This window comes from Perca flavescens, chromosome 17 (genome assembly GCF_004354835.1).
Source record: "Perca flavescens isolate YP-PL-M2 chromosome 17, PFLA_1.0, whole genome shotgun sequence".
Taxonomy (NCBI): domain Eukaryota; kingdom Metazoa; phylum Chordata; class Actinopteri; order Perciformes; family Percidae; genus Perca; species Perca flavescens.
Genome location: NC_041347.1, coordinates 25,445,152 through 25,471,504, shown reverse-complemented (window position 1 = coordinate 25,471,504; position 26,353 = coordinate 25,445,152). Strand labels below are relative to the sequence as shown.

The 26,353-nt window shown below is 39.5% G+C and overlaps 1 protein-coding gene across 1 annotated transcript; it reads left to right on the top strand.

Annotated features, from left to right (window-relative positions):
* On the top strand, window positions 1-26,353 carry mrps5 (mitochondrial ribosomal protein S5). Its single transcript, XM_028603401.1, has 12 exons — window positions 1-106; window positions 1,914-2,066; window positions 2,697-2,822; window positions 4,070-4,183; window positions 5,397-5,516; window positions 7,804-7,838; window positions 19,431-19,521; window positions 19,953-19,999; window positions 20,745-20,802; window positions 23,120-23,182; window positions 25,014-25,150; window positions 25,728-26,353. The coding sequence occupies exons 1-12, from the start codon at window positions 58-60 to the stop codon at window positions 25,950-25,952; spliced, it is 1,218 nt and encodes a 405-aa protein (XP_028459202.1). The 5' UTR covers window positions 1-57; the 3' UTR covers window positions 25,953-26,353.

Here is a 26,353-nt window from a genome sequence, read left to right as displayed (position 1 = left end):
CAACAGGCATAGTTCAGGCGCCTTGTTGTCCTCTGAAGGACCCTTCATAATTCCAACATGGCGGCGTCCATACGTGTGTGCTGTGCCCTCCGCATCACAATCGGAGGTGAATTATTTCTCTTTTTTATCCCCCACAGATTGGTTTAAACATCTCCGTGTATATATCGGAGTATATTCACTTGATTTATGTTTAGATGCGTGACTACGTGCTTATGGTCAGTTCTTTTTACGTTACTGGCCCTGGACAAGCCTGTCGTTGCTGCAGAGCTCCCTTAAAACGGCACGTCCAGAAAATAACTTCAATTTCAACGCAGTGATGAAATATGTATTGCACGCGGTTAAGAATAGCATTAAGGTCTTTATATTTTAGACTTTTACATGAAAAAAAAGGATTAAACTCGCTGTCATTGTTTTACAGGTTGATTGTTGCTCGCGTGTGTTAACGTTAGAGCTCTCTAATCGTTATTTCGTTAAATGTTAATGTCATAATAGAAATCTCAACTTTTATCAGGCTTTACTTTCCTCACTCTCTCCCTCCTCTGAACTGTGTTAATGGGTTGTGGGAACCAAGTGAGAGATCTGGGAGGTGACTGATTCTGCTTAGCTTATGTCTTTTTAGCCTGCGTTTTTTTTTATTTTTATTAAAAAGTCCATATCAGCAGTAGGGCTGGGTATCGGTGCACAATAGCTTTTATAGTATCGACCGATATAACCCAGTACCGAGTAGTATTGAAACCTCTCCAATAAAATGATACCTGCATTTGATCCTTTTTTTGTACCTAGATCTACAAAATGTTTTACTATTTGTATGGTTTTGCTCGTAACCAATCACCACTTGATTATTCCATTTAATGCGACGTGTGATTGGCCAGCGACTGCAGCTGCTAGTGGTGGTGTTGCTTTTGTTTTTTACTTAACTTATAGGTGCTGTAGGTAGGATTGCGAAGATCCAGGACTTAGCCAAAAAATATGAACATCAACTTCTAGGCCCCTCCCCCCACAAAGGAGAGTGAATGTGTGTGCATGAGCAGTGATTGACACTCAGTTAGTTTAGTATTTTCTAAAGAATGCCCAGTAGCACAATATATTTGTAGCGAGCTACGTGGAAGAAGTCAGAAAGTGAGAGCTACTGAAATCCAAAGTAGTTTATTCACTTTCTTCACACACTCGATACACAGATGTCATCAACGTACCCCAGTGTCTCCGTCATGGTAACCCAACAAATGTAAATAAACATGAACACTAAATCAAGACTAAAACCCAGGTAACATAAATGCGTAACGAAAACACTAACAGAACATCACTTACACACTTAAACTAGGACAGGAACTGTTAATACCATTGTTCCATGATCCTTTGCATCACAACGGCATCCTGCCGGTCATTACGATATCTTTTCTTTTATTGTCGTTGCGATATCACTGCAATAAACACATCGCGAAAGGCTGCGACATATTGTGAAAGACACTCTGAGATTTATATCAGAGAAAATATCAGTAGAAAACTACACTGATAGGATTTTTTTAGTGTTGCCTTTTATATTCAATTCAATGTACAATGTGTTCAATAAAAGAATATTGGAATTTTTTTCCTTTCATTTAACAAGCAATACGTTGTATTTTAGCAGAATACTGAAAGCAGCAGAAACTCAGAACTGACTACACTTTAATATCTCTTTATTTATCGCATGTAATATTGTTATCACGATATTCAACGTTATCGCATATTGCAAATGTTCCTATACCGTGCAGCCCTGACACCCAGCCCTAGTCAGTATGATGCGTGATATAACAGACTTTAATATGTCATTTTTCAAGTTGAAGTACCATTAAATTGGCGAAGCCTGATGCTTGCAGTTGTGAAGAGTGTATACATAGCTGTGATGTCTCTCTCTTGATGTCTCTCTCTTTCAGGTGCAGCACCACTCCGTACTGTAGGGGGAGTAGTTCAGGTGTCCCAGTGGGCGAGTCAAGCTTCAGCTGCCTCCCTCCAAAGAACCCCTGCACTTCCACTGTTCCCTGCAACAGCATGGCAGCAAACCAGACATGGCAGCTTCTTCAACAAGTGTAAGTACATGGAAAGATTCTTTCCCCAAGTCCCCATGTTGGAGCAATAACATCATCATTTACAGCCCAAAGTGACCCACTATCCTTTAACCATTATTATTATTATTATTATTATTATTTTTTTTTTTTTTTTTTTAACCTTTTATTTATCCAGGTAAGTCAATTGATAACAATTTCTCATTTGCAACGACAACCTGTCACATTCACTCAGTTACACATTCATACCAGTATAACCACAGTCTGATCTGCTGGCCACTGAGCAGCTCCACTGGAGCAGTTGGGGTTAAGGGCCTTGCTCAAGAGCACCTCAGTGGTGGTAATGAGGGAGGGACCAGATTTTATCCTGCCGGTCTGGGGATTGAACCGGCCTCCCAAGCTCACTTCTTTAACCTTTCGGCCACCACTGCCCACACAAACTTGATTTACAAAAGCACCTGTGAGTTGTGTTCCAATGATAATTGGCCGTTTATGGTTTATTGCCTCAAGTGCCTGTTGCTAAGTTTGGGTGTTTGGCCAAATATCATTTCCTCTTTGTTTTCTTTTTTTTTTTTTTTTTTTTTTTTTCCCCATACAGATAAAATGGAGAAAAGATAGAAGCTGTTATGTTTATTTTTGTGTGTGTGTTTACAGTGACGGCTGAGGAGTTGTGGAGAGGTGTGTTGGCGGAGACAGGTGCCGGAGCCAGGAAGGGCAGAGGGAAGAGAACTAAACGCAAAGTTAAGAGAGACCTGAACCGAGGACAGAACATCGGAGAAGGTGAGGCATAGTCTGTCTCTGTGTCTGTCCGCCGACTGTCTGTCTTTCTTTCTCTGCAGTTCTTTTTTTCTTTCCCGCTTTCTTGGGTGCAGTTCAGATATTAGAAACTCACTCACAAAATCTAATTTCTTCAAATCTCAGAACACACAAGTGTAATTCTTCCTGGAGGTCTGTGCTACACCTTCCAAATATATTTAAATATATGCGGCTGGACACACTAGAAAATGTCATTAGTCGAAGTTGATTGATTTATAAAACCGCTATACTAGGGAGAGAAATTACCCTTCATTCCCTTCCTCTTTTTTTTCTGTTTTTCTTTGAAGAGGAACTATCTTGTCTTCATTCAGTCTCTGTATTACAGTCTTGTCAGTGTGTCTCTTGTCTCCGTCGTTTTGACTTGAACTAAATCTAGTTTATCGCTCTTTCACGATCCCTACTCATCGGGGTGTCGTGGTGGAAAAGTCTTTAACCCTTGCGTTCTCCCGTCGAGCAGTTTTTTGTTTTTCTGGGTCAAAATTTAAAATGAAAACTTTTTTTTCAATGTTTTGGTTGTCTTTTTCAACACTTTTGTTGCTTCTCCCCCGATGTTTTTTGTCACTTTTTTCAACATTTTTGTCACTTTTTCCGATGTCTTTGTCGTTGTTGTTTTTTCCAGATGTTTTAGAATTTTTTTTCCAACATTTTTGTCAATTTTCAACGTTCTCCTTAAATTCTAGAAAATAGAATAAAACACCCAAATTCACTGAAAGTAGTCGACTGATCATTTGTCTATGTTCATTTTTAATTTTGTTTTATTTGGTTGAAAGAAACCCAAATTTCTGATACTTTTTGAAAATAAGGACAACAGGAGGGTTAAAAAAGTTTAAAGATGTCTTCAATGTATTTGCGTATGCAGCTCAGTTTAAAATAATGCTTCTTGTTGCTGTCGTCGTGCCAACAGTAGCTGTTAGCAAAAACTAAGCTTGTGAGACTAAGCTGGACTTTGATTAAGTAAAGCAGGTTTTAATCTTTTAATCTCTCTTCAAACTAATTTTCTGAAAGCTGCAGACACCCCAAACTCAAATACATCTGTGGTACTTATGTTCATTTTTCGCTACTGTCTCAGTTCTCAATATACAAGAATAACAAACATAGACTTGCAAAATGATTGGTACAATATATATTTCTTCTCTTGTGTTCCTACTTTCCCTAATGTTTTTTTTTTTTTTTCCTCTTTTCTTCTCTCCTTCTATGTCTTTAACCACCAGGTCGTGGTGGTTTTCTGTGGCCTGGTCTGAACGCTCCAGTCCTGAAGGATGGGAACCTGCAGAATATGAGTCGAAGAGGCGAGAGTGAGCAGCAGGAGGTGCAAGCTGAACTAGGTACAAAGACGGAATGCACTGAATACATTCAAACACAGGCAGACATACAGTTTTTTTGATAAATAATCACCAGTAAAGTAGATATAATGACTAAGTGAAAGTACAGGCAAATAATAGAACACCTAGAACAGTCTGGTAAATTCAGAAAATTACACCGCTTTACTGTAATGCAGCCTCAAAACCAGGAAAAGACAACACTTATGCCATATTACGATGTCCAAAATCTGAACCAATATCTAGTCTCATATCATAATATTGATATAATATTGATATATTGCCCGGCCCTAGCTTGTAGTCTTCTTCTTCCCTGCCTTTGCTGGCACATTGCAACATCTCGGGGCGGTTACCTTTACTTGTTGATCAGCGACATAGTGTGAAACTATTGGCAGGAAGGTGAAACATGTCACTTATGTGCTAGTCTATATCCACAACGTTCCACTTCCGGGATTGCTCCCGTGCCGCCGGAAATGCTGCCGGGTTTCACTCTTTTCGGCCGGATGTCTGTTACCTTACGCTTTCTTTGAGTTGGAATTTTAAACTCCGGTGGATTTATGAGGACTATGGTTAACTACTCCTCAGATCTCTGCAGGGTAAATCCAGACAGCTAGCTAGACTATCTGTCTGTCTTAGATCTGAGTTTTCTGTCTCACAACTAAAACAACTTTTGAACGTACACGTTCCACCAAAACAAGTTCCTTCCCGAGTCTATTTTGCAGCGGCACCGTGGCGCTGTCCGGCAGTTAGCACCACCCAAGACGATTGTGATTGGTTTAAAGAAATGCCAATAAACCAGAGCAAGTTTTTCTCCCATCCCGGAATGCTGTGTGGACTAGCCAGACCTTCCTCCGCAGCGCTGTGGAGGAAGGTCTGGCAAAGCCACACTACTTCTGCACACATGCATGTGCCAATTAATGCATGAGATAAACAAAACTGGGACCAAGTCATAGGAAAACAGCTCCACAGTGCTACTAGAGGTCTACAGGTCCACAGGGAACCTTTACTTTTGAGAAACAGAAACACCAACAGCACCACTGGTGTGAGATGCCAATTTGTCTCCACTGTGATGTCATTTGTTAAAAGTAATTACACAGTTGATTAGACCGTGACAAATGGCACCTTTGGTGTTCGTAATGTGGTGCTCCTTGAAGTCAGTGGTGGCCTCTGTGTGCTCTCGGCCTTCAGTGCTAAATGTGTCGGTTGTGTCTTTCTGCAGTGCGTCAGAGGGATGAGTGGGACAGGAAGAGGAAGATGAAGGTGAAGAGGGAAAGAGGATGGACGGGAAACTCTTGGGGGGGCATCAGCCTGGGCCCCCCTGACCCTGGCCCCAACGGAGGTAAACTAAGATGCAAATGCTCCCTTGGTGTACAAATGTAAACTAAACGTGTGTGTGTGTGTGTGTGTGTGTGTGTGTGTGTGTGTGTGTGTGTGTGTGTGTGTGTGTGTGTGTGTGTGTGTGTGTGTGTGTGTGTGTGTGTGTGTGTGTGTGTGTGTGTGTGTGTGTGTGTGTGTGTGTGTGTGTGTGTGTGTGTGTGTGTGTGTGTGTGTGTGTGTGTGTGTGTGTTTGTGTGTGTCATTTTAAGCCAGATTTATATATCTCGGTCAAGCTGTAAACGGCTATAGTGACAGAAAAAGAAGAGATGGATGAAGCAATAGAGGAATAATAAGGGGTATAGGCTGCCCTGAGAGTGAGAAAGAGAGTGACAGTTCAGTATGGTGGCTCATTAGGACTGATGAAGATGGGAATGTGACTACAGTGTCAAGTAGGACAGTTTCCTAATTTAGAAAGACATCTATTTCTCTGTTTCTCCTAAATTCTTTTCTGTCACACTTTCGGTCTCTATCTCAGGCTTTTTATTCTCCCTCTCTCTCTCTCTCTACTATCTCATTTTTTTTCTTTCATTCCCCTCAACTCTCTGCCCTCTTCCTTCTCTTTGTCCCTCCCTTTCCATCTATTTTATAATTATTTCCGTTTTCCTTTCAGTGTTACACTCAATCTACCTCATCTTCTGTCTGTCAGCCTATTTTCTCTCTCCTATCTCCTCTTCTTTTAGTCTCTTTCCTCCCACACACCTGTTTTTTTGTCTTTTTTTTTCTTCTCTGTTCTTGGACAAGAACCTTTGATGACCATACTGTTCCTCTGCCATATTTCAGATGCCATGCATGGCAACATTAGACACAGAAAAGAACGTATGCTATATGTAGAGGTGTGTCTCCTTCAGCTATCGCACTACTTTCTAAGCATAAAAACAACAACGTGTAGCCTGTCAGGATTTTACAAAAGGCCTCGACATAATATTTTTATGGCTTGATAAGAACATGTGATTTCAGGTGTTGTCCGGGCCCTAGTAGGGAGGCACGGGAAATTCTAGGTTGCTTCATCTGTAATTTAGTTAAACTAGGCAAATCTAACCACATTTCAGATTAACTTTAAACTGCAGGCAGAGACTAAAACACAGCACCGGTGAGTTTGTCTGATTCTGATTCAGTAAGAAATACAGTAGACCTTTCTCACTGTGGACATTTTGACTCATGATAGCAAGAAAATCTATATAGCCCCCCGGGTGTCATGTGGTAATAAAAATATAGCACTGAAAAGAAGTGTATAAACACTGTGTTCCCCTCCCCATGTCCTGTGTGTTGTAACAGGAGGGTTTAAATAAGGACTTTGGGTTGAAGGTTGAATGTAATGTTGTATTGTAAAGTCTCAGAAGGTGCATCTCCAGTCTAATCAACTTCTCATTACAAACCCTGAGGAACACTGTGTTAATTCCACCTGATTCACTGACGGAGCTGCTAGCCTCTTGTTCCCAGCCGTATTACCTGTTTAAATCTTGGTCATTGCTGTCAGGATTAAGTTTATCCCATTTACCTCAAACTGCTGACAGTTGAGGGACGAGTCTCTGTAGTCACAAAGCACCTTTTCTTGCTCGTGCTTCCTCTTCTTGAATTGAGTCTCTTATTTGCTCGTTGTTTGTTCGTTTCTTTCGCATCCTCCTGTGCTTTCTTTTTTTCTCCTCATTTCCTCTTGATATTTCCTCTCTGTTGTCACCATGCTAACAAGCTCTCACGCCATTAAATCCTCTCTCTCTCTCTCTCTCTCTCTCTCTCTCTCTCTCTCTCTCTCTCTCTCTCTCTCTCTCTCTCTCTCTCTCTCTCTCTTACATGCACAAACATATTCTTTTATACACACTCTGGCTGTCGCTCTCAGTCAAACACAAATACACACTGGGCCCAGTTACTGTGATGTGCAGAGAGCTGTAACTAGGTTGCTGGTCTCTGATTAGGTTCAGTTTCTCACAGATGGTGAGCTAATTCCCCTGCTGAGAGGTGTGTGTGTTTGTGTGTTTTCTCCTTGGAGCCTTTAAGTCAACTCTCCTTTGTTTCTTGTTAATTGGTTAGAAGTGAACAGGCTGCTGTTGGTAAGAAACATCCTTCAGAGGTCACCGACAATGAAAAGTGTCAACACAGTGTCAGCTGCTGCAAGGGCTTCTGGGTATTTGTCACGCTTGCAGGAGCCTGGTTTAATCTGTTTTGTGTGTGTGTGTGTGTGAGAGAGAGAGAGGTGTGTGAGTGAAAGCTTTTATCTAAACTTCTTTCTTTCTTTTCCCCTCTCTCGACAGAAACCTATGAGGATTTTGATTCGCGTGTTATTGAGGTGAGTGTCTTACCAGTCAATGTTGTTCTTAATTATTCCTAATTATTAAGTTATAAGTCCACACACTAAACTAGACGGCTACATTGAAAACTGTTCCAAATATTAAGAAAGCAGCACTGAATCGTGAATAAACAGTATCATGCTGCTCACAAACATATTAAACTATTGTGAAATTGTCACATTAGTTAACTTTTAATTGCAGACTGATCTCATAAAGTGGCGTATGTATGACATCATGTATGTATCAAGACGCATAATCGCTTTTTAGCGTGTTTATCAACGCAATTCGCCCGCCATTGACCTACATTACGAGTGAATTTTCTTCTTCTGTTTTTTGTTTTTTACACGCATGTGACGTTGTTCTCGCGATAGTACGTCACGTTCTCGCGATAACACGCAACGTTGCGACGCCACGTGGTGTGTATGTTTACATCTGCTGTATACAGTGTAGACATACATGTGGATAGCTCAAAATGTGTACAGATAACACGCCATTTGGCTTTAGGAAAGTGGCGTGTATGTTTACGCAAAGTCATGATGCTATGTTGTTTAATTGAGTGAACAGTTTAACTAAATAACAAACCTTTCACTGTATTTTGACAGAAAACTAACTATTTTTTTAAAACCTGCAATAAGGAACCCTTTCTGGCCACTTGAATTGAGCTTTCTTTAGCAGCGGAAACAACAACACAGCATTGACATATCATCACAAACAGCTAAACAATGAGCTGAACCTCGGGGGGGTGATGATCGGCTGTTGTCGGAGAACTCTTTTTCAGCCCGATAGCAGATGGCAGCCCGGCCGTTGAGTCACCGCTCTAACTAAATTAGACTTTTTCAGAATAATGATGGAGAAAGCCTCAGAGGGGGAAACTGTTTTTAGGAAACTCAAGATGGTGGAAAATCCAGTGTGGCGTGTACACATAGATGGTGTTGGAGGCACATTTGCTGAGAAAGCCTGCAGTTGAGCACTAAATTCCATGTCATTTTTGCAGCTGCAGTGTGGGGAGATGGTTAATTAAATGTCCAGATTTGACACTTGGTAGTTCGGGATGCTTCGTTTCAAGAAAAAAAAATCTTGTTTTGAAGACAGACAACTCTCCTCATCAGCTTTTACTAAAATATAGAAGAGCTGTGCTGAAAAAGTAGTGCATGTTTCTTTTGTAGAGGGAATTATGTCTAAAATAAGGCCCTAAGGCCTGTCAAATCGCACTCCAGTTTATTAATTCCTGCGCCTTCTTTCATTGGACTTAATTTTACCAGAACACAAGGATAAATCTGAGATGAAGAGTTGAGTTAAGCAAAGTTTACTGAGTCCAGCATAAAAGTAAAACACAGCTGTGGGTTCACAAACAGCATCTAAGTTTCCCTGGCAACAGACACTTTAAGTTAGAGCTGGTCCACCAAGGTCTTGTCTGAAAAATGAACTCTGATCTGTTCTCTCCCATTCCTCATGCCCCCCCATGAGGAATGGATAAAAGCTTGGGGGGTGTCTTCTTGTTTCTAGACAGAAACTGGTATCTTCACAGACACACATGCCAAGGTCGGGGGCCTCGTGTGGTGACTTAAGCTTTAACTTTCCGTGCATCAGAGGTCACTCTGAGTACTTTTCACCACTTCCTCAATGACTACACAGCTCTTTTGCAACGAACGCATACACATATTTTGTTAATAAAATATTTCTACACTTTCCAAACACTGTGGCCGAGTATTTGAACTAACATCCTTCCAGTCTTGAGCCCACATCCCTAACCCACTCAAACCGTTTTGCTGCTTTCCCTAACTGAAAAAGATGAAATACTGCTGTGTGATAAGATCAGCTGTATGGACAGACCCAGTTCATTTAGATTCTCTCTCTGTCGTGCTGTATTTTACCTTCAATCAATTAGCCCTAATGGACCATCCTCACTAAACTAATGGGGGTAATGCCACAAGGTCAGACACACACACACACACACACACACACTCGGGCATACATACACAGCAGTTCCTTGTGCCCCACACACACACACACATTAACTTGCACAGGGACACACTCGGAAGTCAAATACACATTCTGTACGTAGACTTTCTGTCTCACACACACACTTGTAGGAAATCAATTTATCATTTAGATTATTTAACATTTCCTTTGATCATACGTGCGTGTTTTTTGTTTTTCTTTGTCTCTTATTTTTGTCATTTCTTTATCAACGACCATTTCTGAGTGTGCTTGTTTTTGTGTGTATTGTACATCTTCTACTTTTTATTTGTGTGTGTGTGTGTGTGTGTGTGTGTGTGTGTGTGTGTGTGTGTGTGTGTGTGTGTGTGTGTGTGTGTGTGTGTGTGTGTGTGTGTGTGTGTGTGTGTCTTCTACTTTTTATTTGTGTGTGTGTGTGTGTGTGTGTGTGTCACATTGATAGTCTTCCCCAGCCCCCCTGCCTGCATAAATAACAGTGGTGCCACAGACATTAGACTTCCCCCTTGAAACTGATGCTTTTATGATGCCATCTCCCTCTATAAATATATGGTGTGTGTGTGTGTGTGTGTGTGTAACTTGGGGGGTGTATCTGGGTGTGTGTACACCACTATAAATTCAGGCCTAATGAAATGAAAAAGGCTTACTGGAATAAAAGGCTTGTCTCCCAAGGACGATAATGCCGGCATGCAGAGAGAGAGAGAGAGAGAGAGAGAGAGAGAGAGAGAGAGAGAGAGAGAGAGAGAGAGAGAGAGAGAGAGAGAGAGAGAGAGAGAGAGAGAGAGAGAGAGAGAGAGAGAGAGAGAGAGAGAGAGAGAGAGAGAGCTAAGCAGTAGAGACTGATACAAGGTGCCATGTGTCATTAGCCGTAACAATAAGTCATTAACTGCGGAGATCAGCTATTATACCTACTCTAATATATAATCTAGAAAATAAATTAAAATTTGGCTTTTTTAAAATCTGAACAGACATTTGATGCCAGCTTTTGTTACTTCAATTTTCTATACTCAGTCATACAGACACAGTTTCCATATATTCCACATATTGAGATTTTATAACCAGCCTTAAAATATATATTTAAAATAATATATAAAAGTAATACTGTCCACTGTATTGACTCCAATGTTTACTTCTAAGAATTTGGGGTACCCAAAAGATTATTACATATTCTATGAGACGTGTGATAATTGTTGAGAGAATTATATTATCAATACAAGGTCTTATGTATTATCATCCCTGACTATATTAAATAAGTTAATGATTTAACCTTTTTATGTATAAAGCACAATGTGGCTCTTGCGTCGCCTATAAATCCAGCTTCACGGTCCAAAGATACCAGTTAATTCAAGAGTAGAATACAAGGCAGCTTTATTTATATAGCACATTACACAATACAGAGAAACATTAAATGAGAAACGAGCATCCTAATGTATGATTTAATCCAATAACATCCAAAAATGGCCATCAAGTTGAATCTGCGTGTCCCTGGCACAATCTCTGTAAGAATTACAATCAGTTGGACCTTTGAGAGATAAAAAAGAGAGCGAGGGATGACAGAGAGAAGAGGTAACAGTAAAGAAAAGAATGGGAGGAGTGTTAGTGCCACGGAGAGAAAAGTGATGTTCATGGCCTCTCTCCAGGGACAGCATCCACTTGGACAGGACTCGGTGATTTCATTAACTGAGATGGAACATTGTCAGTGTCGAAACAGGGTTTCTGTCTCTTTCCTTTTTTTCTCTCTCTGAAGTCGACAACCTTGAAAGTTTTTCTGAAAGTAAACAGGCAGCCGGATGGATGACGGCAACTTTGTGAAAACTTTCAATTGGATTAAACGTTGTGTTCTAACGGCCAAGCGGAGCTCACCTAGACACAGACAAAAGTTAATATCTTAAGTGAAATTCCCATAAGGGGCATTACTACAGCCTGATTATTAATTTGTTAAAAGCATTACCTATATATGTGTGTATATCTGTTGAACGTTCACGTTCTCTCTCTATATATGTCACTTAAAGAAATATAATGCTGCTGCAGCTCATGAAGACTTTTTGTAATTCAAGAAAATTTCAATAAATGACTGTAGCAGGGATCCCATTTAGACCACTTTAAAGTTAAAGGTGCTTTTCCAATTATGTTTTAATATTGTGGATATCTAAGCAACATCACATATTGCCACTTTAAATGGTTCTTAAGATCATATCAGTTCATATATCTTCCATTCATTCATTTGAAGATAAAAGTCCGCTGCCTTTCATCACCGTGATCTTGAATGTAGTAGCAGGTTAAACCAGGATGGTTCAAATCTAGTTGGGAAGTTGACCCATGATGACACTGGTCATTAAAGCTCATCCAGATCATAAGTTTGTCTTGAAGTGCACTTAATTGAGGAACACGATGTTCATGTAACATGTAGGCTGATTGAAGAAGAACCGAAATGAAAATAATTAACTTGCTCGTTGTTTGGCTTACTGCGGCAGTTCGTAGATGTAGATGCATTGGCTGTGATGAAATGTAGATGTTTTTAATGAAAGCGATGTTGATTTGTTGAAATTACTAGAGAGCTCATTCATCACGAAGCCTGTATATTCACTTAAATCAACTTTAAATTGCAGACAAACGCAGCCGTTTAGATTAAATGTGAGACATCTAATTTGTTTTTGTGTGCGAGTTCTGTTGTAAGATTCTGATTTACACTTTTAACCTTTTCCCACATTGTTCATAGACTGAAGTCAAAAGACAGTTCAGTTCAATTAATTTTTGTCTCATTTTCTCTTGTTTAGTCACACACATACACTTCTGAGTCATTTTCAGGATTGATACATGGTTTCCTGAGCCAACATTATGATTGTTTAATAGACAACAGTTTGTCATTATGACCAACACATTTTCGCGCTTCCTCTTAATCATACACCATGACAGTGGGTCAGAGATCTTGTGCGTGTAAGGTAATTTCTAAACAATTCAGAATTTTCAAAAACCATATTGTGACTATTTTAAAGTGAAATGAAACAGATTATTAATTTAACTATTCACTGGAGTGTAGTTTTTAATTTTGAAATCTGTCAGTCAGCAAGATTTCTCAAAATCTTCTAAGCAGACTTATTTTGACATAATCTGAGATTTCAACCTATTCGATAATTATCAATATCCAGGCGTAGCTTTAAAATGACACCGAGACATGAGTCCCAATCCTAAAAGCAGATTTGCGGAAGTTCAGATCTCACTGCTCATCAGATTTCTAGAAGTTGTTTCTTTTTTCTTTCTTCATATCCACCTCTCTTCATGTTTGCCCATCTAGCTGTCAACACATCACAAGTGCCATACACACTGTTGATTACATGACCAAAGTCAATAGATTGAAGTTTGTTGATCACCAGATGGACCAGGGTCTGGGCGTCTGGCAAAACTAGCTAAGGGAACACAGAAATGAAACCCACTAAAACATAATGTACTGTATATAGATGTTATCATATACTGTAATACTATAGGATACATTTTATGAAAACTGTAATGCACAATGTAGTGTATTATTATTTAGAGGTAGGCTATAAGACATGACATGAACAGGTGAAGTGTATATAACGTATGAGGTCAGATATTATGTACTAATTCTACATGGATTTGTCCTGTAGAGCACCATATGCAAGACATTTTTCCAGTTGTGCATGAGTAAATAAACTCTTTACACTATTCAGTGTGTTTGCAGTGTCACGATGTCAACTTAAAACCCAAGTGTAGGAAATTAAGTGTAGTTGTGCAACATTAAGTCAGAGAAGTGTCTAGTGTTGGCGAAGGTTTGTGCTCTCACAGCGCCTTCTGGTCTCATGTGGTGAGAACTCCTCCCCTGCACTGAAGCTTATAGACAGATACAGATAGGGAGACATGCAGCAACAGATTGAGAAAATAAGAGATGAAACAGAAGTGCGAGCGAGCTAGAAGCATCCTCCCACCGACATGCTGTCGCTCGTCTGGTGGAGGAAAAACTAAGCCCATCTGCTCTGCTGCTAATGCTCCTCCAAAACTGCTGCATCTTCACCTCAAATGAGGAATGTAAAGCCAAAAGCTCAACATCACTGGAGGCGTTCACAAACACTAGAACTACAAGTTGCAATGCAACATGAGAATTAATAACTTGTTGGATTTTGAGTTTCCTTGACCGCAAGAAAGGGTATGTTTCTGTCCTCCTTACAGGCCTGCAGCCACAGTATGCAAGCACAATGTTGTGTATTTATTTAGCATTAAAGCTATGAAAACACCTTCAATTATTGTATATAAGTAATACTAATATATATATATATATATATATATATATATATATATATATATATATATATATATATATATATATATATATATATATACACAAAGTATATATACACAAGTATGTATATGTATATATATATATATATATATATATATATATATATATATATACACAAGTATATATACACAAGTATATATACTGTACAGGCCAAAAGTTTGGACACACCTTCTCATTCAATGTGTTTCTTTATTTTCATGACTATTTACATTGTAGATTCTCACTGAATGCATCAAAACTATGAATGAACACATATGGAATTATGTACTTAACAAAAAAGTGTGAAATAACTGAAAACATGTCTTATATTTTAGATTCTTCAAAGTAGCCACCCTTTGCTTTTTTTGATAACTCTGCAAACCCTTGGTGTTCTCTCAATGAGCTTCATGAGGTAGTCACCTGAAATGGTTTTCACTTCAAAGGTGTGCTTTGTCAGGGTTAATTAGTGGAATTTTTTCCCTTATTAATAAAAAAGCAAAGCATTGTGTGTATGCAAGGTTGTGTTTTCAGTGTTTTGGTGTTTGCTTCTGCCCTGAAGCCAATCCTTCTGCTGTGGCCCCTGCAGTCAAATTATAAACCCTTTGCTGAAATGTTTGTTACATAACTAGTGAAGCTGAAGGCAGATCTTGACTTTGAAGTTCCCTCAGCTGAAATCCAACACTGTTCTATCACTTGGCGTTCTCTGGCGGGGACGAAAGCGTTGAGACAAACTGTGTTTTAGATAAAGTCCCTGAGAAAGGCTGCTGTTGGTCCCTGCACAAGCTGCCCATAGAAAAGCAAAAGGCAGTTGGTCAATTTATATTTATACATTTAGTCACAAAGTGCTTCACAAGATTAACATTGTTTTAAAGCAACACTAAAGCACTTTTCCCGCTTTGGTCCCCCTACAGGTTGGAAGCAGAATATTACATTACATTACATCATGCCAGGGTGCCAGATCGGGTAGCGGATCTGTAGTTCAAATTAGACATAATGAGACATTACGACAGCGGTAATGGAAAATTCTGCTTCCAACCTGTAGGGGGACCGAAGCGGGAAAAGTGCTTTAGTGTTGCTTTAAAAAATAAGACCCAGTTAACGGTAAAACGAGCAAGAAAAAAAGAATAAAATAACAATGGAAATAGAAAACTTAAAAACAAACGTAATAACAGTGGACATTAAGGAAATGTTTAGCTGTTATTTGGCTCTGGGAGATGTTATGTGCAGAGTGGGGAGATGATGACGATGATGATGGCATTTCTGACCTTTTTGTTTTGGGCTTTTCTTTCGGTTTTATCAGCAAAATGTACAATGTCTGCTTAATTGTTGTACTTGTATGAAGGGATTTTTGATTTAAATCCTCTTGTCTCTTTTTACTCATTCAGCTTCTCACACACTCATTCGTCCCTCATTTACTAATTTCTCCTACTTATTTCCCTCCTCGCTCTCCGTTTGTAACACACACACACACACTCGCACACACACACTCACAATATGAGCCGCAGAAGCTTTAAAATCTCCAAATGAATAAAAGTCATGTTTGCTTACATAGCTTTTCTGCAGAATAAATGCATATTGGATAATGGATATTATTGAATGTATTATCTCTTGTCTTTCCTCCTCATTGTTGGATGTAAATAGATAGATATTCCTGTATTTGTATATATTTATAGATGCACTGTCCGATGAATACTGTTACCACAACATCTCACAAAGGAATTGAATTCAGTACACCACCACAAACTGCAGCCTCAGAAATAACCACAGTATTTTAAGTTTCTTTGTCCGGATCGACAAAACCGATACCAGGAGAAAAAAATTAAAATAAACGCCCATCACCACACAGCCACAGCAAAGGAATACCAACACAGCAACCGGCACAACAAAGGTTTAAACCACAGTGTTGAAGTGTCTCTGACTCAGTTTTAGCAACAACAAAAATCACAAACTTTACATAATGCAGAGCTTTTTCATGGGATCACATAAGATTGGTCTAGAAAGGTATTGTCTGTCACTGCAGATAATTTGGCTATTTTATACTTTGGCTGCTCCAGTCAATATTTTTGATATGAACAATGGAAACGTGTAATGGGAACGGTGTCGCTTGTAAAGTATTTTAGGAGCTTCAGAGTCAGGAATTCTAAGAGAAATTGGTAGAGACCAAAACCGAGCTAAAAGGAGAGTAAATATCAGACTTAACATCCGCCAGGTCTCAACCAACATGACTCCAAAATGCTAATGTTGCTCCACATCTCCTGGATTTGTAAACGGGCAGCAGTTTGCTGTCACTTCCGGCATATTTTGTTAACCGTTTGTAACCTTCTAGCTTGTTGTGGAGTTCTGCCCCCAAGTGGCGCAAAGAAACCAGCAGCTTAAAGCTACAGTGCGTAGTTTCTGCCGCTGCCTTGAGGAATTCTAAATAATGACAACAAAACTGTCGGCGCGTTCACATGATACAAGCCTTCCGTGATCGCGCACTCGCCCCCACCCCTCCTCCAGGCAGTGGCAAATAGCCAAGAAGGACACTGATTTAAAAAAACAAACCTGATTGACTCTTCAGAAGAGGCAATTATCTTCACTCGAGCTTCTCTGCGGGATAGTCACCAGTCGACACAATCTTCTGAACACAGCCATACTGAGAAATACAGAGAGAGTTTTGCGGCGCTGATAGTCCTAAATAGCTTTGTAGCAACTCATGTGGCAATGGTTTGAACGTAACAGACGTTTATTAATATCAAAACGTTACACACTAAACAGGTGTTTGCAGTTATTCTGGCTGATTAGACTCTTTTCAGGTTGAAGGTGGGCCGGAGCTTTGATGGGAACTTATTAGGTCACAAATTCTTTCTACCAATAAGGATGACAAAGGTGTCATTTGTCCCGCCCTAACAGGTGCAACAAAGCAGTCTAACCACACCCACACAGTCCTGGAAAAGGTCCAATCAGCCACATTAACTATAAACACCTGTGTGGGTGTTCAGGGCCTTTTAAAATATAAAATGATAAAGTAGTTACAGTAAAGTATGGAGCCCCTAAGGGGACATGAGCAAAAAGAAAAAATCTCTAAAGTTTAGTGCTCACATGAAACTTTCATGTGCGCACGCAAAACCTTTTCATGTGCGCATGTGAAAGTTTCACGTGAGCACATGAAAGTTTTGCATGAGCACATGCAACTAAACGTTAGATTTGTTTTCATGTGCGCCGACAACGCGCGCTTTGAAACCCATTTTGCGCTGTTATGAGCAGTGCCAGCGCCACAGTCAGTCAGCAGCACTGCAGCAAAGAATATCCTCTTTCCTTATGTTTAATCCATTCTCCGTGCCTTTTGTGTACATCCACCTATATCCGTGGAGTTGGCCAGATGTTTGTAACTGTTCAAAAATCGCTCTATTGCTTGCGCCGGAACATGAATGTCGTATCGCAACAATATTTAGATTAAATATATAGTGCAACTAACTCCTGTACTGTAGTCATTTCTCTAGCTGTCACTGTCTCCAGAATGGCCCAGGCTACATCAATATACGGCTTTCATGTGCTCACACGAAACTTTCATGTGCGCACGCAAAAGTTTGATGATGAAAGTTTCGTGTGAGCACATGAAACCAAACTTTAGATTTTGTTTTGCTCATGTCCCCTTAGTTATGCATAAAACTACTATGAAATTAGGTTTTATTCATAACACATTACGTAATGATTTTGGCATTAAAATATCTTCTAATCAGTCCTCTAATTTTCTTACTTAACTTGGCGTAATTAACTCATAAATATAACTGGCTAGTTTTATGTACCATAGTGACGTTCAGCAGCTCACTGTCTTCGTTTTTGGCTTGTGGTGAATTGATATATGTTATATCATTGTGTGCGCGTGTGTGTGTGTGTGTGGGGGGGGGTGTCTGTGTTTATTTATTTATTTATATATATATATATATATATATATATATATTTTTTTTTTTTTTTTTATAATGCATTTGGTGTTTTTCTCTCTCTCTCTCTCTCTCTCTCACACACACACACACTGCACACGTACATCTGCGTGCTCAATCAAACGCACATAGTTTGTGATTGACGACAGATGCAGAGTTTCACTGTCTGCCTTCTCTCTTTTTTCTTCTCTAATTTTCTTTTTCCTCTCTTTCGTTTCCTTTTCTTTTCTTGTTCCCTCCACTTTTTTTACCTACAGTATGTTGTCTCATATCTAAAGTGGCAACAAATCTTTTCTTTCGTCTCCCTTTCCCTCTCCCTCCATTTGTCACCTCTTTTCTCCCTTCCTCTCCTCCTCATGCCTGCCTCCTTCTCTCTCTAAATCTCTTTTCTCATCTTTTTTTTTATCTCTTTCTACTCCCTATTATCCTCCACCACTTTTCTCATATCACATATCCTCTCATGGTATTTCATTTTTTTCTCTTTGACCGGCCCCATTCTATTTGACATTTTGTATCTCATTTGCCCTCTCTCTCTCTCTCTCTCTCTCTCTCTCTCTCTCTCTGGTCAACTCTAACCTCATCTTTCCTCCCTGTTTCTAATCCTTCCCCTCCATCTGCTCTCGTCCTCCTCGCTGTGGTGTATCAATGCTGCCCCCTGGTGTTTTCAAAGTCATGTTGCAGTCAGTGGATCAGCCTGCGTGGTTGCATGAGGGAGGACAAGGCGCTGTGTGTGTGATAAATGATGTTCGCTGTGTTTACTGACAGGTCGATGAAAGTCACTTAAATCTGGACAGGCATTCTGGTCCGGATTGACCACACACACACACACAAACACGCGGTAAAATGCCCTAACAATCTGTTGTAGTGTTAGAACTGCAGATGTTTTCACAAACACATTTGTCCGTTCAATGGGTTCATTGGTCTGACTGGAGCAGGAAATACAAAATGTGCACGATCAAAGACAATTTGAAAGCACAGAGACGAGCTGAGTACATAATTATTACATGTAATCTACGTTATGAGCCAAAGCAAGGCCCTTCATCTGCTTTCCTTAGTTTTTAGTTTAGTTTTTTCTTTGTTCTTGTTGGAGATTCGGTTTGTTTTTTTGAATTAAGTGAAATTGCATCTTATCACACATGGATGACACTGATTGGATCGGTCTACAATCACAAGAGCACATAATGAGCAATGTCAGTAATTACATGTGACAGTGGTTATATTCAGAACATGTAGAGAAGGCAGCCTGAGATGGTTTTGTGTGTATTTGGTATTTTAAATAGCGTTCTTAGGCAAGACTTGAAACACACAGTTGTATTCATGTTCATACCATAAGTGTGTTTAACATGATGGCCAAGCAGAACACGATAGAAGGTGGTGATGCTGTCGTTTATTGTTTATGCGTTGCTGTTTTGTAGGTGAAGAGTGTGTTCAACATGACGGCCAAGGAGGGCAGGAAGAGGTCCATCAGCTGCCTGGTCGCCGTGGGAAACGGCAACGGAGCCGCAGGTTCGACACAATCTTAAAAATTCATCCTAGATCACGACTCTGGGAGCAACCTGAAAGAAATGAAGGATTTTTGACAGTTTTGGGGTGTTTGCAAAAGTTAAAAAATAACTGTCATGTGTAGATATGGGGGAAGTGCAGGAAAGAGTTTCGACACTTGTCAAGCTCTTCAGAAGTCAGTGTAAAAAAAAAAAAAAAAAAAAAAAATGCTGAGGAAACTCTTTCACAGACTCCTGAGATTCACCTGCCTTCAACCTTTCACTGCAGATTCTGTTAGGGCGGCTTGATTTAGTTTATAAATGTCATCATGTCACAGTGTTCATGTAGACTCCTAATCGGTGACACTAATTTAACACCATTTGAAACAATAAAGCCGGGGTTTATTTGGCAACATGGCTAACAAATAATCCCATGAACGTTTCTCCGTCCACCAGGCTTTGCGTTAGGGAAAGCAGCAGACAGAAACACCGCTCTGAGGAAGGTGAGTACCACAAAGTTTTTATTTCAACAAAAATAATCATTAAGTCAGTTTTTTTTGTGTTAATATCCCCATTTTCCTAATGTCTTCAAGTGTAGAATTTGTGTATTTTAAATGTACTTACTGAGTACTTGTTTTCAGCAGAACTTTATTGTCAGAGTGGAAACAGCATTTAGAATAAAAATAATCTCTAAGGTTCATTTAGTAGCTGTTGGTGCTCGTATAGAATTTAGACAATTAATCTCCACTGAGACCCAGAATACAAATAACTTAACGACCACATTTATCATTGTATGCATGCATACAATCCAAATAATTGAATTACTATGCAGATTAATTAACTGATATTTGTTCCCTATAATAATAATAAAAAAAAAACCTCTGTTTTCTATTTGGGCTCTTGCGACAAGATCCAGACAGGAAATATTTGCCTGTGTATGATTACATCCTGGTACTTTGGAATCGCACGACTAACTTTACAGAGGGCACTTGGAGATAGAAAATCCCCAGATCCTCTTTTATGTAATTCAGTTTATTTGACTACAAAGGCTTTATTACAGAGCGCTACCACAAAACAAATGTAGAGTCCCTTGTGACACATAATATTGTACCTAATAATTAATGCTAATTCAATTTGTTTACGGCTGCAGCAATTTCCCAACTGGGATGCTAATTATAATAATAACACTTTCAGTCAACAAATGACAACAACATCAATGTGTGTTTGTGTGTTTTGTGTGATCTGCAGGCCAAGAACAGAGCGATCCACTACTTGTACTATATAGAACGATACAACAACCAGACCAGTAAGTCATTCTCCTCATTTCAGTTTTTACTTTCAACTTTATCCTCAACGTTACTTAACATAGAAACATGTTAAGTTTCTGTTTTGTCCATCATTTTGCTTTGGCATTTTTCAGCTCTAAACAGTACAATAGCCATGAGCCAGTGGCAGTCAGAGGGGTGAATCAGAGCAGACGCAAATTCAAAACTCCTCCTGGTCACAATTGTAAACAAATCATGGCTCCATTGTACCCAAATTCATAATATTTTTTATCCAAAAGTGACTTGATTAAAGCTGCAGACCATTATCCATTTTATTAACACTGTAATCTTTACCTTTTACTTGCTGTTAGCAGCGTACACGCAATTTTAAGCCCATTGTTTCTTACCGAGATGTACCTTGGGAGACATGGTTAACTCTTTCATTTTCATGTACAGTCTTTTACCTTCCATTTATTATTTTTATTAAAAAAAGAAAGATGAGAAAAATGAATGGGGCTTTACTTCCAGAACCAGGGGTGCCCGCAATAGCTTCTCCCACTTCACAACTCGATTTCTTCCACTCCTCAGGTTTTCCCCTTCTACTTCTCTCTCCCTCCAACTTTTACTCTTTTTTTTTTATTATTTTCCCCTTCCTCCTCCTCTTCCTCCTCTCCACCATCTCTTCCACTCCTGCTCTTCCTCCCCCTTGGATCACCTGCTTAGATTTGTGAAGAAAGGTATAATAGTTTTAAGTGCACCGCTTGTACTTTTTCTTTTTATTGTAAAACGCTATTTGGCTAATGGGGCTGCTGCTGGAGAGCAAAGCCAGAAAGATTAATGTGTGTGAGTCATCAGCCGCCACCGCAGCAGAAAGTTAGCTTCCTGCTTTGGCCCGGGACCAGAGGAGAAGAGTGTGTGTGTGTGTGTGTGTGTGTGTGTGTGTGTGTGTGTGTGTGTGACTGGTGTGACTGTTTTTGTTTACTTTGTCCTATCTTCATTTCTTTTAAGGATTATCTCATGGGTTTTGTGACAGATCTGATTGCTTCAAGGTCATTTTTTTCACCTATTTTGCTGACTTACTCAAGCCATTGTCACCTTTTACCGGCAAAGTTCGATTTTCAACCCGTTTTTTTGACATAAAAAAAAATATTTAAATGTGGGTTGATTTCCTGCAGACCACTCAAGTTTTGGTGGCGGTCCAGATCTTGGATTTCGTCCGGCAGATGTAACAGTTTTTCTTCCTGATCGTTAAGCTGGGTCAGTTTGTTCATTGGGAAGTCAAACATCTGGATGCCCCCCAACTTGGCCACTAAAAATGTTGTTTTGGTCGAAAAACAAACCGCTACGCTGACCTTCCAGTTGTTGTTGTTGTTGGAACAATGCGAAGCCAAAGGCAATTTGAATACATTTGAATGTGGCAGAGTGTTTGATTGTTTCTCTTTTTGGCATTTTCCACCTTTTGTTGGAAGAAATTAAAAGATTACCACGCAAAACTTTTGCATGTCTTTTTGGTTCAGCTTTAAGTCAGGGTTGACTCTTAGTGTAGTTTTGGAGTTAGAGATCGAAAAACACTTAGTGGAATATAAAAGTGTGTATCAAGGAGGAATTTGCCTTTCTTTCTATCTTTTTTGACTTTGTCGCTGTTTGGATCTGTGAGTCACACATCACACAGAAGACACACTGTTCCAAATGAACCTGGACCTCCTGCAGCAACGGCCAGTGTTCAGCCCCCTGTGCATTGTGTATGTATGTGTGTATTTGACATTTAGTTTCACCCAGCTCGACGTGTCCTCTGAGCACCAAGTTGTCAACTTACTGTCAACTTTTTTATTCCTTCCATCCATAACTCCTTCCTCTGTGTTGTCGCAGCATCCCAATACACAACCTGAATCGTTAAGTGTATTTAATTCCCCCTGGATGTCTAGAGGATGCAGGGACAGCAGCCAGTGCGGTGTTTCAAGAGCGATGTGACACAAGAACCAGATCTTAACGATTTTAAATCAAGCTATGGAGCTGTACTGTACTGGAAGGCTGCATTGAGCAGCACATGGCTCCCGCTCAGGGGACTATGTGTCTGAATTACTAAGCAGCCACAGCTGCTGCAGTCAGCAGGACATGCCGGCATGTGGAAGGACATCTGGTGGGCAGGTAGAGAAACACAAGACCTGAGGGAGCACGGGAAAAAAGATGCATAACAACAACACAAGTGCCTTCACTTGGAAATGGCATAAAACACGTGAAGATAATTAGACTGTATGGAATACTTGTGTCTGTTTATTATGTGTCAGTTTGGCTGTTTGTTTCACTGGTCTACATGCAGTGAGTGTAATTCAGTTATTGTTCCCCCCCCCCACACAGTTTATCATGACATTCAGTCCAAGTTCAAGAGGACGACGCTCCGCATGAAGAAACAGAACGAAGGTAAGATTAATTATTTAGTTGGTAGGATAAGAGTTAAGCTTAGTGTTGAGGGAATCTGGTTTTACGCAGTATGGTTGGGCCTATATGATACGATAAATACTGCGAGATGATAGATATTTAGATTTGTGCTTTTAATTTATAGGTGAGATGCTGAATAATTTCCAACATGTTTCCTGAAGATTTTTTTTTATTATTATTTTGGAACAAATTATAAGGAAAATAGGAACTTGCTTGTTTTAAAAACTCATTTAAAACCCACGTAAATATGTATTCATTAATTATTGGAAACTATGTGGAATTTTATGCTTTCCTACAGTACAGGCCAAAAGTTTGGACACACCTTCTCATTCAATGTGTTTCTTTATTTTCATGACTATTTACATTGTAGATTCTCACTGAAGGCATCAAAACTATGAATGAACACATATGGAATTATGTACTTAACAAAAAAGTGTGAAATAACTGAAAACATGTCTTATATTTTAAATTATTATTCATAGTTTTGATGCCTTCAGTGAGAATCTACAATGTAAATAGTCATGAAAATAAAAAGGAAACGCATTGAATGAGAAGGTGTGTCCAAACTTTTGGCCTGTACTGTATGTAGACAAATTTCAAATTTTTTGCAAGTTATCCATCAACTAATAAAATCTCTAAACTATGAAAGAAATTGGAGTTAATTAATTGGAAGTAGGGGTGTGCAAAAAAATCGATTCACATTCGTATCGCGACTCAAGCTCTACCGATTCAAAATCGATTCATAGAATTCCGAAACCCGATTCATATTTTTGAATTTTTCTACTGCAATCACATGGGAAGAGTAACAACATTTACATACTGTGAATCGTTTTTTTAATCAAGGAATCTTTTTGAATCAAAAATCGATTTTTGAATCGAATCTTGAGCCTAAAAATCGATATCGAATCGTGACATATTCTGAATCTTGCACCCCTAATTGGAAGGGTGTTAATTGAACACTGTGTCTTTTCTTCTGCATAAGTGGTATTGAATTAGACACTTTTCAGGAACCTTATTAAAAAAAGTAGTATTTCAAAATTAAGGACTCCTAGAATAAAGTGTTACTGAAATGTGTCATCCGTTTTTTTGCTGTACAGTTGCATACTATTTCTTTGATATCTCTTGTTGTACAGTACAGGCCAAAAGTTTGGACACACCTTCTCATTCAAATGCGTTTCCTTTTTATTTTCATGACTATTTACATTGTAGATTCTCACTGAAGGCATCAAAACTATGAATGAACACATATGGAATTATGTACTTAACAAAAAAGTGTGAAATAACTGAAAACATGCCTTATATTTTAGATTCTTCAAAGTAGCCACCCTTTGCTTTTTTATTAATAAGGGAAAAAAATGCCACTAATTAACCCTGACAAAGCACACCTGTGAAGTGAAAACCATTTCAGGTGACTACCTCATGAAGCTCATTGAGAGAACACCAAGGGTTTGCAGAGTTATCAAAAAAAGCAAAGGGTGGCTACTTTGAATAATCTAAAATATAAGACAGGTTTTCAGTTATTTCACACTTTTTTGTTAAGTACATAATTCCATATGGGTTCATTCATAGTTTTGATGTCTTCAGTGAGAATCTACAATGTAAATAGTCATGAAAATAAAGAAACACATTGAATGAGAAGGTGTGTCCAAACTTTTGGCCTGTACTGTATGTGCACACTGTCTAGATAATTTACTATATCCCACTATTTGTCAATATTGTAAAACAGCATACCATGATAGAGGACTTCATATTGTCCCACCCTAGTACTCAATCGTGGGGATACAATGTGTGCATATTTATTCTGTCTCTGCAGGTCACGGTCTGCACTGCCACCGGGCGGTCATCACTCTGTGCAAGCTGATAGGCATAAAGGACTTGTACTGCAAAGTAGAAGGATCTGTCAATCTCCTCAACATCACCAGGGCCCTCTTCACTGGATTAGCCAATCAGGTGAAGTCATGTCGGCATAGTGGGAGGGATCTTCTGTGGGAGTTTTCCGAAATTAGTTTGAATTAATAAAGGAAAAGCACCACTCTCTCTTTTAGTGAAAAGTCAGAAACAACAACACAAAATACTCTATACCATGCAATAAAGGGAGCTCCTAAACATTTTTGAAAATCTGAAAAAAGCACCATCATCTGATATTTAATTTGACTTTAAGACTTGTGTTGTAGAGGAACATTATTTAAGTATTTAAGCCCTGAAATGCATATGTGTACATTCTAATTTATGTCATACTCTGGAGATATTTATACTCTGGAGCTGTAAATATATTGTTTCCCCCTCCACCATCAGACACACCAAACGTTGAAGTTGTCTAATTTTCAGACCAGGCACGGTTTTGCGCTGCGCTTGCCGCTGTGTTCAGTTCACATCTGCTGCGCCCGCGCTTTGCTTGTTTGGAAACAATGGTTTTCAGACCGCAGCTGTGCCGTTGCCGCTTTTGGTCTGAAAGGCTCTTAAATCACACTTCTCCTTATTCTTCTCTTCACTAACATTTACTTCCTTTTCTTCTTCCACCATGCAGGAAATTCACCAGAAATTGGCCAACAAGAAGCAGCTCCATGTCGTCGAGTTTCAGTCGCAGCGAGGCCCGCTGCCCGTGGTGGTGGCGAGTCCGAAAGACGGGGCCCGACCCGACCCGGAGCCTGAAGACGAGATCCCCAACACCCGGCTGCACTGGGACGACGTACGGGCCGCGCAAGGAATCAAACGCTCGATCTGGGCGGGTGTCAAACGCACTATCTGGTAGAGTGAGAGTACGCAGATGACTCACAAGACAGATAATTGGACTGATGGGGCGTGGGATTGTCAGATGGCGGTCTGATTTTTGGTTTTGCCAAGAAAAGCTGAAAATTAAGATTAAGAAGAAGAAGAATTTGTTCAAGCAGAATATCCGTTTTTGTTAATAATCTCCAAATCTAGTGGATTGTGATTGTTTTGTCAACCGAGGACTAAAGTTACATGTTTCTCCAACTGAAGACATCTCATTTGAAAACCTAATTCTCCAGAATCACCCAGTAAAGGCCAGTAGTGACAAATATTAATGGCCAAGATGTCGTTTTCTTTATAACTGTAAAAGGAAATCTTCTACTTCCTCATCCACGTGGAAGTGTTGTAAAATGTTCTAACATAATAAAGTACGGAACTGTG

Coding starts and splice junctions, on each gene's coding strand:
- mrps5 (XM_028603401.1), top strand. CDS start 58: ATGGCGGCGTCCATACGTGTGTGCTGTGCCCTCCGCATCACAATCGGA. Junction 4,184..5,396: donor GGAGGTGCAAGCTGAACTAG/GTACAAAGACGG, acceptor GTCTTTCTGCAG/TGCGTCAGAGGGATGAGTGG. Junction 7,839..19,430: donor TTGATTCGCGTGTTATTGAG/GTGAGTGTCTTA, acceptor GCTGTTTTGTAG/GTGAAGAGTGTGTTCAACAT.